Genomic DNA, 14,768 nt, shown 5'->3' on the forward strand with positions numbered 1-14,768 from the left:
ACAATTTTAGGAATCACACAAATTAATTATAAAAATATGTCAACAAATGTATACCATATTTGAAAGCATCATTGTTTCACCAAGGAATCTCTCAAGTTTTATGTCAAACCTAAATGTGCCAGAGTGGGCCAATGGGAAAAGTTTCGCTGTGTCACCTTTCTTGGAAAAGTAGTACAAGACCAAGGCCAATTCCATGTTCTTTGTTTAAGAACTGTTCATGTGCATGTGTGTGCTCTGGAAGTCTCAGTGTATGACATGAAATCAATGTCCAGAATCTCTTCAGTGAAATCAGATCCAGGAAATTAATTTTGTTTATTATTTATTTATTTATTTGCAGGAGAGAGAGAGAAGGAGAAAAAGAAAGTGAGTGAGAAAATGGTCACACCAGGCCTAACTCCAGACACATGCACCACTTTGTGTATCTGGCTTTACGTGAATCTGGGGAATTGAACCCAGGCTGTCAGGCTTTGCAAGCAAACACTGCAGCTGCTGAGCCAACTTTTTTTTTTTTTTCCCAACCCAACATTTTCTTTTTTCTTTTCTGCTTTTTTTTTTTTCCAGTGTATAAGAGCGGTTCTCCATGGATAGTTCTGCTCTGTGGGGGGCATTAGACAATACCTGGAAACATTTTTGGTTTACAACTTGAGTGTGTTCCTGGCATTTAGTGAGTCCAGGCCAGGGGCCTGCAGAGCACTCTATGACTTGTACACAGGACAGCCTCAGCCCAATAACCACTTAGTTCAGAATGCCAAGTGTCAAGGCGAGACTCTAGTCTACAAACACATCAGTCCTTCCACTCTGACCACGAAGACATTACAAAGCTGCTTCAGCCTTAAGTATTACATAAACTGATTTTTTTCTAGTTACATATTTTCTTAAAATAAGAAAAATGCAAAAATGTGACGCATAGCAGCAACCACTGGCACACAGCTCCACAGCAACCACTTCACCGGGAGTTAGTGTAGTCTGAGGTGAGGAGCAGAGAAAAATGGGGCCTACTGTCTGCAGTTTGCATACTTCTTCTGATTGAGCAATAAGTACTGGGTGCTTCATGATACTGTAGGATCTAATATCATACTTTAAACATGTGGAATCACTATTAATTAGAAAACATCCAAAATAGAGCATGGATAAGTGTGTTTTTAAATTTCTGCATGTTCTAAGAACAATGTCAAAATCATAAAATTTAGAACAAGATACAGCAATCACTATGGAATCTCTAAGATAACTACTATATTCAGGAATCATACTTTTCTTAAGGAAGTAAACTTATAGCTTTGTAAATGTGTGTAGAACAGTCCTTTGGGAAAGAACAAGTTAACCACAGCTCTTAACTGACATCTGACTGGTTTGTTTCCTAATGCAAAGATGCCATTCTCTGAGGTCAGTTCTTATCTTCAATGACATATGAAAGATCTAAAATCAAACTGGCTGTCTCTACAGCCACCTGTAGGCCACTAAGCTTAGCAGTCAAGCAGTCCAAGGTCAGGATGCTGGTTGAGCCCACAGCTGAGTGAGGGGGGCAGGCTTGTGGTGCAAAAGGATGATGTGTGCCTCTTAGGAACGACCAGCTGAGCTCTTCTTGGCCATTGTGTAATCCACAGCCACATTGTGAAAGTGAGTCTGGCCAACTGGTGACAGCCGGAGAATCTGCTTGAACTGACCATGAGTGTCCGTACTTCAAGTCAGTAAGGACTTCACCTCCATCGTGCTCCAGGGAGCCAGCCACAGACTCTAGAGCACAGCAAAATGCGTCAGCAACCAGCTGAAGTTCTGCTGGGGAGCATCCATTATCCTTGACAATGCTTTCTGCCTCATTATGAGCCTGGAGAGAAACAAGACCAGTGAAAACAGGTACAGAGCCATTAGTATCAAAATGCTTCAGCATCATTCAGCCTCAATCACGGTGACCATTCACCTTCATTTATAATGGGATTTGGCAACAATAACAATGGGCCTGTCTGAGTCAGCTGGCCAGGCTGTACGTCACTAACCTACCTGGTTCAAGTGAAAAGGCATGTTCCCAGTCATGTGTTTAGAAGGAGGGAATCAAGTCCATCACCATATTCACAATGGCTGACTGGAATGCTCAGTACTACATGAAGGATGAGGCATGGGGTATAGGTTGTTTATGAATACAGGGTGAACTTTCTGAGGACTAATGCCCCACATGAAGCACTCACTCCATCAGCTAAATGTTTGAGATGTTTAAAATTAGATTGTACATATTACTATTAAGATACCATCAAGGGACTGTGCAATTTTCACTTCAATAGGTGAAAAATGAAGATTTTTATCTTTAATGTAAAGCTATTAGGGCCTTAAACTTCCTTTTGGCTTTACCATTCTATGTTTATTCTGAAAATGCCTTAATAGAGAGAAACATTAATATATTAGCAAATTAATAACCAAATGATGATTAAAAATCATGTCCTAACTTCTTATAAACAGTGGCCATTTCTTCTTCTATACCCAGATTTCAGCCGGGTGATCTAATGTACACAGCGTGTTTTATGTGTCCTTAGTGCTGTACTGTTTCTTCACGCACCTACTCAACACACCGCCTTTCTCTAAACACTTTTTATTCAAGCCTGTTACATTACTGTCCATTCAGCACCACTAGACTGGTCCATATTTTTTTTTCTCATAACTTTTCAAGGATAAGCTGTATCATCCAATGGATTTGAAGTCATTTGGGAAAGCAGAAAGGAAAATGTCTGTACAAACATTTACCTTCCCTGACCCTAGTCACCCTCAATGCTCTGCAGGGCCCCTGGGGAATTCTTTGGCCTATAGGTCTGTGTAAAGAATCAGTTGTGACTATGTGGAAAACACATTACACTTCTTTGTATCCACATTCAAATAAAGTAGGCCATGGTCAATGACATAATCAGATATATAATGCATTCAACTCAACCCTTTAAGAGACGGATTTTCCTAGACTAACATAAAGTTCTAGTTACTAGAATTAATACGTATCAGACTTATGAGACTTTCTTTTTTTCTCTTTCTTTTTTTTTTTTTTTTTCTTTTTCTTTGAGTAGGGTCTCACTATAGCCCAGGCTGACCTGGAAATCTCTCTTAGTTCCAGGCTGGCGTTGAACTCAGTGATTCCTACCTCTGCCTTCTGAGTGCTGGGATTAAAGACATGCGCCACCTCACCCATATTCAGACATAATTTTTACATTTAAAATCTTACATTTGAAAACTATAATAACATTTGATACTTGGGATGCATTAATAAGTGGAGTCATTTTTTTTCTTGATACTTCAGAAAGCACTGTTTTATAGAACCTCAGCCCTCTTATTGTTGTTGCGGTCAGACAGTGCTGAATTTCAGAAGTTGTTATCTTTAACAAGAGAACTCTAAATTCTAACATGTTAATTTCAGCAGGCACTACAATACTCAAAGAATAGGATCATTTGCTAAAAGACTAGATTCATAATTATCATTGAAATAAATATTATAATAAAAATAAATAAAAATTGCTGGGTGTGGTGGCACATACCTTTAATCCCAGAATTTGGGAGGCAGAGGTAGGAGGATTGCCATGAGTTCAAGGCCACCCTGAGACTACATAGTGACTTCCAGTTCAGCCTGAGCTAGAGTGAGACCCTACCTCAAAAAACAAAACAAACAACAACAGCAATACACACATACACACACACACACACACACACACACACACACACACACATATATATCCCTTGTCTTTAAGTGTTATTTTTCATATATACATACATATATACATATAAATATATGTCATATATATTTATATATATAAATATATATGTGTATATAGATTTATATACACATACATATATATATGTTGTTGTTGTTGTTTTGATTTTGAGGTAAGGACTTGCTCTAGCCCAGGCTGACCTGAAATTCACTATGTAGTCTCAGGGTGGCCTTAAACTTAGGGTGATCCTCCTACCTCTGCCTCCCAAATGCTGGAATTAAAGTGTGTGTCACCATGCCTGGATAAAAAACAAATTAATTTCTTTATTTGGAAGCAAAGAGAGATAGAATGGGTGGGTGCACCAGGTCCTCTAGCCATTGCAAACAAACTTCAGACGCATGTGCTACTTTGTGCATCTGACTTTTTGTGGGTATAGGGGAATTGAACCCAGGCTGTTAGGCTTTACAAGCAAGCACCTTAACAACTGAGCCATCTGTCCAGCCCCAGATGTTTTCACACATATCTGAGTTAGAGTTTTGAAAAATCTCACAAGCAAATGTTGCTGAACATTTAAGGAGTCTGTAGAGGACTGTTTAACTTACTTTGTGTCTGATATATGCAGCCAAATGTGTTTCAGTACAACCTCCTCCCAACAGGGCCCATGGTTCCTTCATTGTTAACTGCAAGGCATGCAGTGCTGTTTCACATGTGAGCTAAAAACAAACTTGAATCAGGAATTCAGTATCAAAGCAGCATAGAGTGGACTCAGAAAAAAGTCTATCTTACCAAAGTCACAATGTCATTAATACACATGAATATACATCTCTAATAAAGGTTAACAGTGAAAGAAAGACACCTGGGATGGAGAGATGGCTTAGTGGTTAGGGCACTTGTTTGCATAGCCAAAGATTCCAGGTTTGATTCCCCAGAACCCATCTTAGCCATATGTATAAGGTGGCACATGCATCTGGAGTTCGTTTGCAGTAGCTAGAGGCCCTGGTGTTCTTTTTCTCTCTCTCAAATAAATAAATAAAAAGAAAACAAAGACACCTTAGTCCAAAGTCTGTTTTCAAGGAGCTAGAGCAATATTTCCTTCACATCCTGTTTGCTCTTCAAATTATGATTCACAAATGTATATGGCCTCAAAATATCTGCAAGGTTATTTGGTCCTTCTATTAAAAACAAAATCATGTAAAGGTGTGTGCAAATGTTCTACTATTGACTTCAGTTTGTTTGGGAAATAACATAGCTATAAGCCAGCATTAACAGACAAAAAAGACCTCTGATTCCTAAGGACCTATCTTTGAGTATACTTGAATCTTTAAACTTGTGACCAATCCTAGTTGTCATTTCACTTATAAAAAAATGTGCATGTGGGCTGGAGAGATGGCTTAGCGGTTAAGCACTTGCCTGTGAAGCCTAAGGACCCCGGTTTGAGGCTCGGTTCCCCAGGTCCCACGTTAGCCAGATGCACAAGGGGGCGCATGCGTCTGGAGTTCGTTTGCAGAGGCTGGAAACCCTGGCGCGCCCATTCTCTCTCTCTCCCTCTATCTGTCATTCTCTCTGTGTCTGTCGCTCTCAAATAAGTAAATAAATAAATAAATAAATAAGTAAATAAATAAAATTAAAAAAAAATGTGCATGTGTAGGCAGAAAGCAATAAGCTTTGCTAAGAGGAAGGTGATGGATATCGATTGAGGAACTTATCTTCTAAATGAATTATTCATACACATTAGCTCCAGTATACACAATTCAAATTAATTTCTTAGGAAAAATCCACATCAAGGGCCTTTTGAGTTTCTAGTAAATACCAGATAATAGTAACACATGCAGTTCACCATAACAGTACAATTAACTTAGCTTGTTTGTGACTGTCCCAGTCTCACTACTGTCTTTTCCACAATGCTACACTTCCAGCTATTTCTCTTTTTAGGTTTTGCTTCTGATACCCCTAAGGAAATTATTTTAAAAAGATGAAAACCCAAAGGAAACAATAAAATCTAATCTACATGCCCTTTGAGTGATTATCTCATCTCACAGCCTACCTTCAGCTCGTTCCAGGTAGTGTCGTTTCTGTTGCACAGAAGCAAGCTGCAGACTGTTGCTTCATCAGGAATAACATGAAGAAAATGCTTGGAGCCAAAGTTTGCAGAGCACAGATCTTTCACACTTCCATAGCTCGTAGGAGATACTGAGCCCAGAGTACCAATAGGTGTGGCTCCTATTTTTGTAAAGTATAGAAAACACAAATAATATATGCAAAGGTGAAACAAGCACTTAAAGTAATTGTTAACAAATGAACATTTATTCCTAGCTAATACAAAAGCCCCACAAAAGCTTATCATTGAAGATATGAAATGCAGGACAAAGAAATAAACTTATCATCTTAGACCTCCAGAGTTCTTTCATACTCTGCATATTCCTGTCACAGACTGCTGTTTAGATGACATACAGATGGACTGTTTTGTTGAGACAGGCTCTTAAGAAGTTTGGGCTGGCCTGGAACCCACCATGAAGGCCAGGCTGGCCTTGAGGAAGGGGTGATTCTCCCACTTCAGCCTCATGAGTGCTAGAAAACAAAGGTTGTTTTTGTTTACAGCCTCCCCCCACCTTTTTTTTTTTTTTTTTTTGTATTTCTGGATACCTAATCCAGGGCCATACTCATACTAGGCAGATGCTCTACCATTGAGCTATACTACCAATCCTGCAGGCCTCTATTAAAAGCTATTTAAAAAAAATTTTTTTTTAAATCTATTTTATTTATTTGAGGGAGGGAGAGAGAATGGGCATGCCAGGGCATTCAGCCATTGTAAACAAAGTCCAGATGCATGTGCCACCTTGTGCATTTGGCTTACATGGGTCCTGGGGAATCAAAGCTGGGCCCTCTTTGGCTTTGCAGGCAAATGCCTTAACTGTAAAGCCATCTCTCCAGCCTTATTAAAAACTTCTCACAAAGCCTACATCCATATTCAAGGATGGTCTGGAGCCCAAGTTAAAGTCAATAATTTGGAACAAAGGTGAAATGAGGTAAAGGCTATCTTTCTAAAATCATTACTATTCCAATTTAAAACAAATGAGCTGGGCATGGTAGCGCACGCGGAAGGAAGAGGTAGGAGGATTGCCGTGAGTTCCAGGTCACCCTGAGAATACACAGTGAATTACAGGTCAGCCGGGGCTAGAGTGAGACCCTACCTCAAAAAAACTAAATAAGCTGGGCGTGGTGGCGCACACCTTTAATCCCAGCACTTGGGAGGCAGCGGTAGGAGGATCACCGTGAGTTTGAGGCCACCCTGAGACTACATAGGGAATTCCAGGTCAGCCTGAACTACAGTGAGACCCTACCTTGAAAAACCAAATAAATAGAAATAAATATATAAAACAAATGAAAGTACCCAAATAATCCTGTAGTGAATTTTTTTGGAGGGAGTTCTATTTGGGGTACATATAGGATTCTTTGACTAACAGCTGTTTTAATGAAAGTAGCTACTTAAACTATGTTAAAATGCAGTATATATTTCAGTTTTTCCTGATTTATTATCTTCCCACCAGCACAAAAAATGTGAAATTTTACAAATCACAAAGTAACAAAAATATAAAGGTGACTTCAATGTTGGCAAAAATCTTTAAATGTAACGAGCTATATAATAAATACCTATACCAAATTTCTATAAGAAATAATATTAAAGTCTGAATATTATTTTTAAATATTTTTAATTAATAGAGTAAAATATGCTTGTCATGTTGTAAATATCCAAGAGTTAAATAATGATTGTGGGCTCATGTGGGAATCTAGTGCCCATAAACAATATTGGTACTTTGGGAAAAAACATTCTGTACTTCACAAAATAATCCAGAATACCCAGTATTTCTGAGTGGGAAACTACCAGATTCATGAAAAGCTAGCAGGTATGGAAGGATGTATCTGCCTTACAATATCACCAAGTTCCAAAAAATTATTCTCACTTTTAAAAGTTTCTTACTTGAACATAATTTGATTATGGTCACCTTTTATTATTTTAACATAATTAATTTTGTGTGCACACTTGCAAATGCCAGTGTATGTATGGGTACAGGACAGGGGACTTCAAAGTGACTGTACTTTACCTTCTTTTGAAATAGGACCTCCTGCTGATGCAAAAGAACAGCCAGTCTGCAAACTAATGCCAGACCCACACGCCACCTCCCAATGTCACAGGTGTGCTGCAATCACAGCCCCACCTGTCTTGCATCCAGCCTTTCGTGGGTGCTGGAGAACTAGACCTAGGCTGTCAAGCTCTGCATGCAAGAGCTTTTAACTGCTGAACCATCTCAATGACCCTATAACCTCTTAATAACTTCTATTTTAAATTGTCCTTTGATAGCAATAACTGGGTACCAGATATTCAAAATTTGACCTACATATTGCTTCATTCTGATGACCTAAAATGACTCTGAACAGTGAATTTTAACAATGGTTTGATAACTTGCCAATTATAGCCAGGTGAAAACCTTTAGTCTCAGCTGATGAGTCAAGTCTTTGATGCTTTGTCAATTCTACAGATGTTTTACAAGTTTTACAAAGACAAGGTCTGTGGACATCCTGAAAGCAAAGGATGGTCATGTTTCTCAGAGGTCAGCTAGAGTTATTTTGGGGTAAGATAAAGCATATATGTATAGCCCTCCCCCCCATCAGAACAGCTGCTCTGCAGAAGTAGAAGTTCCTGTCCTATGATGAAAGTAACGAGAGCATTTTAGCTACAAATTGCCTTCTGAACATAAATTTGCAAATTTTAGAATTTTGTGTTAAGTATGACAGACCTTAGGATTATCATAGATGTTAGACTTCTCAATTATTGAACTATTTGAGGTTAGATTTCCAAAGACTGTATTAGGGAGATGGAAATTACACGGATAATGGCCAATTACTCAATTTTTAGTAAATAAACAGCAGAGAATTTTATTTTCTGTAATAAAGGATACTCACAAAAGCTGAGGTTGGTGGCTTCTAAAAATGGACAAACCAAGACTATCTCTGCTCAAAAACAAATTAGCTGGGTGTGGTGGTGCACACCTTTAATCCCAGCACTCAGGAGGCTGATGTAGGAGGATCTCTATGAGTTCAAGGCCAGCCTGAGCTTACAAAGTGAATTCCTGGTCAGCCTGGACTATAGCAAGCCCCTACCTCCAAAAAAAAAAAAAAAAAAAAAAAATCATTTATTAACTGTAAAGGGCAAAAGCCAAGAATGCTTTTTACCTGTCACTTTGCTGAGAGGTTCCATCAGAGCCACTCCAACTCTGTCAACAGCAGTAATGTGATGTGTGCTGAGGAACTGTTTCAAAGATGGGTGGATAACTTTTTGGCACAGGACCAGATCTACATGGTCACTGACTAGCTGCCTCCCTAAATGAAATAACTGGTCCAGGACTGCATTTTCTAGAGATGCTCCTCCAGTGACCACCACAGTTCCTTCTCCAGCATCAGAGAAGTCTCCGGCTAAAGACACACAGAAGAGTGCCACCTTGCGGGCACTTGACTTTTCAATAGGTAAGAGCTTCCTTAATTCAACTTCTGACATATCAATGAGTAGTCCAGGTAACACTGTAGACGTGGTAACTCTTTGGCCCTTTAAAGGCACAATTATACTCTTTCCTAAAATGATATGGTCTCCAGCACTTTCTGGAATTGTAAGCAAAAAGGCTCTCAGAATCAAAGCACTGACATGATCGATTTCCTTTCTGGTGAGCATACAGGCAGGCTTACTCGATAATATACTGCGTACCAAGCAAAGGAATATCTGAGTGTTACTAAAGTCAACTGGGATTCGACAACCACAGGCTTCAGACCTCAGATAATTGGTGCACAGACTCAAAAGATGCTTATTTAATTTAATGACAACGCTGGGTGTCAAACCCAGCGGCTGGACATTTTCAATCAGGTTGCAGCACAGAATGGCTGTGAATAAGCCACAGTCACTGAAGCAAGACACATGATTCTTCACAGATGCTGTGAGGATCTTTAGTATGGGATTGGTGATGGCAAGGCTCCCAAGCAGAGCAGAGGACTGTGAGGTTGTGCACACACAACCTCCCAGGCCATTGTGTAGCTGCTTTAGCCTCCCCGAGGGTCCATAGCATGACGTCACAATCCCTTTCAGGACAGAAAGCTTGGCCCTGACTGACTCACTCACCAGGGGTTCACTTTTACACAGTGAGGGCTTCTTAGCTTCTAAGCGAGACATTTTGCTTAAGGTTTAACTTAAGACAGCTTTTATTTTATTAACCTGCTTTCCATGTATTACATTGCTAAGTGTTAACATAAAATATATTCTCTAAGAATGAACGTCTATATAAATTTATGGCTATAAAATCAAGTACTTCTATGTTTCTGAAATCAGTCAACATATATAGATTTAATGGCATATTAACAATTCCAAGTATTTATTTTACTTCTTTCTTCATTTCTCTTGCTTGTCTCCAGACGGAGACTTCACAGACTGTTTTGCAGCCTTCTGTATAAAGTAGGTTCCAAGATGGACCCCTATGAAAGCCACGCCAGCAACAAGAAGCCAGTTCTTTCTAATCCAACTGTTTCTTTTCATTTCTTCTTTTAAATATCAAGTTCAAATTCAAAGGTTCTTTTTTTCCTTCAAGTAAAAAGAAAAAAAATTAGAAGAGTAATTTCAAATATTTTGTAAACTATAGTTTAATATTTCAGTGTTCTGCTTCATTTTTACAGAAAGGAACTTAACTGTTAAACATCTTCCCAACTGAGAACAGGAAACCCATGCAAGACTTAATGTCTCTTTATTCATCAGTGAACCAGCTCTGAAAGGAAAAGGGCTTCTATCTCCATGGCTTTGGAATAAAACACAGCTAGATAGCTCACAGCAGCTACATGATTATGATAGAGAAATAATACACAATCAGACTGAGAATTTAGTTTCCCGAGTCCTGAAAAAAGTCCCAAATAATTTTACTATTTTATTGACAGACCTAACCTTATGTTTTTATCATTTTGCTTTGTAACTAGGTCTGAACAGGAGTTCATTTATATCAAATTCATCTTGTAAGTAACTATGAAAAGGAGACAGGTGTTAGCACCTCTAGAGTAGTTCACCAGTATATATAGTCATATTTAGCTCAAGAAAAGTGCAAAGCAACTTGTCTTAATATACACAGGACTAATGAAGTCAGAGTTCATTTTCTATAGCTTGATTCAGTAATCCTTGGCTTTCAAACCTTTACTAATTAGTTAGTTAATACCAACAAATATAAAAACTGAGGAATGTGCTGAATAACATATAGGAAATTGGGATCCGATTTGTAACTTAATCACAAAGATTAAATACCACAAAATGTTACTATATACCAAATAGACAAGCATAAATACAGTAGAAGCTGTTTAAGGAGGTGGTAAATTATGTGCATTGCAGCCTGGTATTTTGAAGGTGAAGGACAAGCTATTAGTTATTTTCAGGAATGTGCTAAGGCTACTTGGAGAGAAGTTAGCATTAGTAATACTAATTTAAGTGCTTAGTCTGAAGTACTTCTTTTTAAAAAAAATTTTTGTTTTTATTTTTATTTATTTGAAAGCGACAAAGAAAGAGGCAGAGAGAGAGAGAGTGAGCGAGTGCGCGCACGAAAGGGTGTGCCAGGGCCTCTGGCCACTGCAAACGAACTCCAGATGCATGTGCCCCCTTGTGCATCTGGCTAACGTGGGTCCTGGAGAATTGAGTCTTGAACCAGGGTCCTTAGGCTTCACAGGCAAGTGCTTAACTGCTAAGCCATCTCTCCAGCCCTGAAATACTTCTAAAAGTAGACTAAGGCTTGGTATGGTGGTTCAAAACAGTGATTTGAAGATGTGTAAAGAAGTCATGAAAAGAGCTGTTATGCAAAGTGTTTTTTGCGTTACTGCTACCTATTTATTTAGTTACAGAACTGTAATCACAGTAAGAGGGCTCAAATAAAGTAATAGCCAGTTTTTTTCTTCCATGACAGGAACATTATGGTTGCATGTATGCATGTGTGTGTTGGGGGGGGGTGTTCATTTAATGGCATGAATAGTCAAGGTTTAAATATTATTTCAATGGTTATTTCAGATTCAGCAAAATCTTAAGTGAAGCCTCAGCAAACTAATTTTTATGTGGTAATCTATGTATGTCACAAAGTTCCATTCACACAGACAGTAAAAATTATGTTTAATAAAATGATTTTTTTCTAGGTTTTCTTCTTGTTACTTTGTCTGGAGATAGGCTTTCATGTAGCACAGCTGACCTTGAACTCTTGGCTCTCCTGCCTCTACCTCCCAAGTGCTGGGGTTATAGGTATGCAGCATCACACCTGCCTGAGTTACTTTTCCTTAACAATGTGATCCATGGGTGTAGTGCTGAGTTTTCCTGGATGAATAGATCTCCTAGATTGTTTTAAAATGCTAAATAACAATTAAAATAACAGTGAAACTTAAATGATTGTCATCTAAATCAAGGGAATCACTGTAAAATAAAATTGAAAAACCTAACAAGAATCTAGGCTCTCTGTAAAAATGGCTGATTCTGTTCTTAGGCAAGAAACACTCAAGATGAGCTTACCACTAAGCATGTTACCAAAACTCTCAGGTCCAGTCTAAAGGAAAATATATGGACATAGGATTCAAGATGGGTCAACTTGAGCATTACACAAAATAGGGACTATAATGGATTAATTGAAAGGTATGAAAACTACAAATTGATAGACACCCAATCCTTAAGCCTCAAGCTGCTAAAGTACATATTCAGTATTTTAAAAATCAATAAAAAGATTAAGTATTTATCTTAAAACCTTTTTATATAAATACTGTTTGGGGTAAGTATTTAAGGAGGGAATTTTCTTCCAGCTAACACATGGAGAAGTGGTAAACTCTGAGCAGCACTGCTTGGCATCTCTAATGAAATGGATTATACAACACCTGGTCCCTAAATTCATAAGTAGAAGCAAGGTACAACACACAGATACCTTTTATAAATGAATGCTTCTCAAAGAGTACCCTGTTTACTATTTTAAGTTGTCAAACTTTTAAATATTTTATTACCCCAGTTTATACGAAATATCTCTCTAATGTGTTGTTAGTGCAAAAATCTCAGTTCAAAATAGTGTGTACTCTTTTATTTGGCTGTTGCTGAAGTTAAGGTATTGCTATGACATCAGAATGGCCTCAAAGTTGCTGCATTCTTCCTGCATCAGCCTCCAGAGGGCTGGGATTATAGACAACTGTCACCAATTAGATTATAATGAGGAAGACCTCGTTGAGGTTCTTCTTGTGTAAGGAAAACATTACAATGACTGACTTTCTGCAAAATGTAGAGCACAGTACTTACTACAAAGTCATGTAAAGGTATATTGTAATAGAAAATGCTGCCAGCAAAAGGGCTTGTGACTGTAATCCCAGTTGGAGAGTTGAGGCAGCAGATTGCAATGGTGGCCATCCTGGAGCTGGAGTGAAATTCTGTCTCAAAATACAAAAATAAAAAGTAGACAATTCTTTTTCTTTCTTTTTGGCTGACCTGGAATTCACTATGTAGTCTCAGGGTGGCCTCAAACTCATGGCGATCCTCCTACCTCTGCCTCCTGAGTGCTGGGATTGAAGGCGTGTACCACCACGCCCTACTTAAAAGTAGACAATTATTTATACATACAGGGTATAACATTGTACCCTTGGGGCCAGATGAGTTTCATACTTCAGAATTTCCTAGACTTTATGAAAGATCTAACATCCATAATGAAATTAATTAGTATATCTCCAAAATAAATCTAGTGCTCATAATTATCACAGTAAAATACTTCCAAAGTGAAACTTAATGTTAATATTTGGTGGAATAAACACTGTAACTCCTGCCAGTTAAGTTCAAAGTTTACTGCCAAAGGAGTTAAGACAAATATTACTTTTTAGACCTTTTTGGATCTTAGAATTGTGAATTGATACATATTCTAATTCAGTGCTTTTCAAATGTAGTACATTATTTTGAAACTAAAAGATTAGATAAATATACCCAGTCTTGTCTCAGAATAAGATGAACTATGTGGGTCATAATAAATAAATAAAAAGCTGGAGAGAGGGCCTGGTAGTTAAGGAACTAGCCTGTGAAGCCTAAGGACCCAGGTTCAATTCCCTAGTACCCATGTAAGCCAAATGTACAAGATGGTACATGTGCCTGGAGTTCGTTTGCAGTGGCTGGAGGCCCTGGTGTGCTCATTCTCTCTACCTGCTTCATCTCTCTCTCTCAAACAAATAAATAAAATGTTTTTTTTTTAAAAAGGTAATTTCTCAATTTAGGCTTTTTCTTTTCAGAGCTCTATAAAATCAAGTTCCTCTTTACTAAGACATAATATAGGGCTGACCATATTTAATGAACACTTACCTGGAAATTGCAGGCCTGCTACTTTGCTTGGGTTTGGCTCCTTGGTGGGCTGGCAAGTGCCAGACTATCAGGCTCAGGGATGCTCTCCTTATTAGGTATTTGGAAAATAGGACTGCTTTTGATTTGGTGCCACCCCAAATGTATGAACCCAACTAAAGGGACCATAATAATCAGCACTTTGTAATCTTTCCAGAGGTTCATAGTTCCTTGACATCAGCCCACCTATGAAAAGACTAAAGGAGAAAAGAGAGAATAATCATTAAAAACCACAAATTTCAAATCATATTTATAAGTAACAGCTAGTGAGTGCATGGCACCCTGGCAAACTGTGACTTAAGCATTTTCAGTTACAGTATTGTAATGTTTATCAAAGAAAGAAATAAAGGGATAGCAGAAACTCAAGCTGGAGAATCTTCAAAGATATATTTAACATATACTCAACAATTATAAAACAACATTATCTGCTAAAGAAGGTATATACAAACTTTTAGAAATATGCTTAGAGTATTTGGTATTAATTGTTCTCTTTCTGAACCATAGTGAACAGCTTTGAAGATTTTTAATACAATTTCAAAATTATTCATTCCTGTTGTAGAATTTCAGGGCAATAGGTCTGTTTTATGATCTATGGAGTATGCTAAGAGTTTACTTTAACTGCACTATATTGATATTATTACCATTAAAATCTAAATTACTATTTATTTTATATGCCA

At 38.0% G+C, this 14,768-nt stretch overlaps 1 protein-coding gene across 1 annotated transcript; it reads right to left on the minus strand.

The window, feature by feature from the left end:
• Window positions 1-488: 488 nt before the first annotated feature.
• Window positions 489-9,908, minus strand: Mkks (MKKS centrosomal shuttling protein). Its single transcript, XM_045157354.1, has 4 exons — window positions 8,916-9,908; window positions 5,728-5,903; window positions 4,286-4,396; window positions 489-1,825 (listed from the first exon to the last, which is right to left on the minus strand). The coding sequence occupies exons 1-4, from the start codon at window positions 9,898-9,900 to the stop codon at window positions 1,385-1,387; spliced, it is 1,713 nt and encodes a 570-aa protein (XP_045013289.1). The 5' UTR covers window positions 9,901-9,908; the 3' UTR covers window positions 489-1,384.
• Between the last annotated feature and the right edge of the window lie 4,860 nt (window positions 9,909-14,768).

This window comes from Jaculus jaculus, chromosome 8 (assembly GCF_020740685.1).
Source record: "Jaculus jaculus isolate mJacJac1 chromosome 8, mJacJac1.mat.Y.cur, whole genome shotgun sequence".
Lineage (NCBI taxonomy): Eukaryota > Metazoa > Chordata > Mammalia > Rodentia > Dipodidae > Jaculus > Jaculus jaculus.

Excerpts from the sequence above, each read along its gene's own strand:
- Mkks (XM_045157354.1), bottom strand. The coding sequence starts at position 9,900 with ATGTCTCGCTTAGAAGCTAAGAAGCCCTCACTGTGTAAAAGTGAACCC. Across the intron at positions 5,904-8,915 it reads ACCTCTCAGCAAAGTGACAG|GAGCCACACCTATTGGTACT; the intron begins GTAAAAAGCATT and ends TTACAAAAATAG. Across the intron at positions 1,826-4,285 it reads CTGCATATATCAGACACAAA|GCTCATAATGAGGCAGAAAG; the intron begins GTAAGTTAAACA and ends GTTTCTCTCCAG.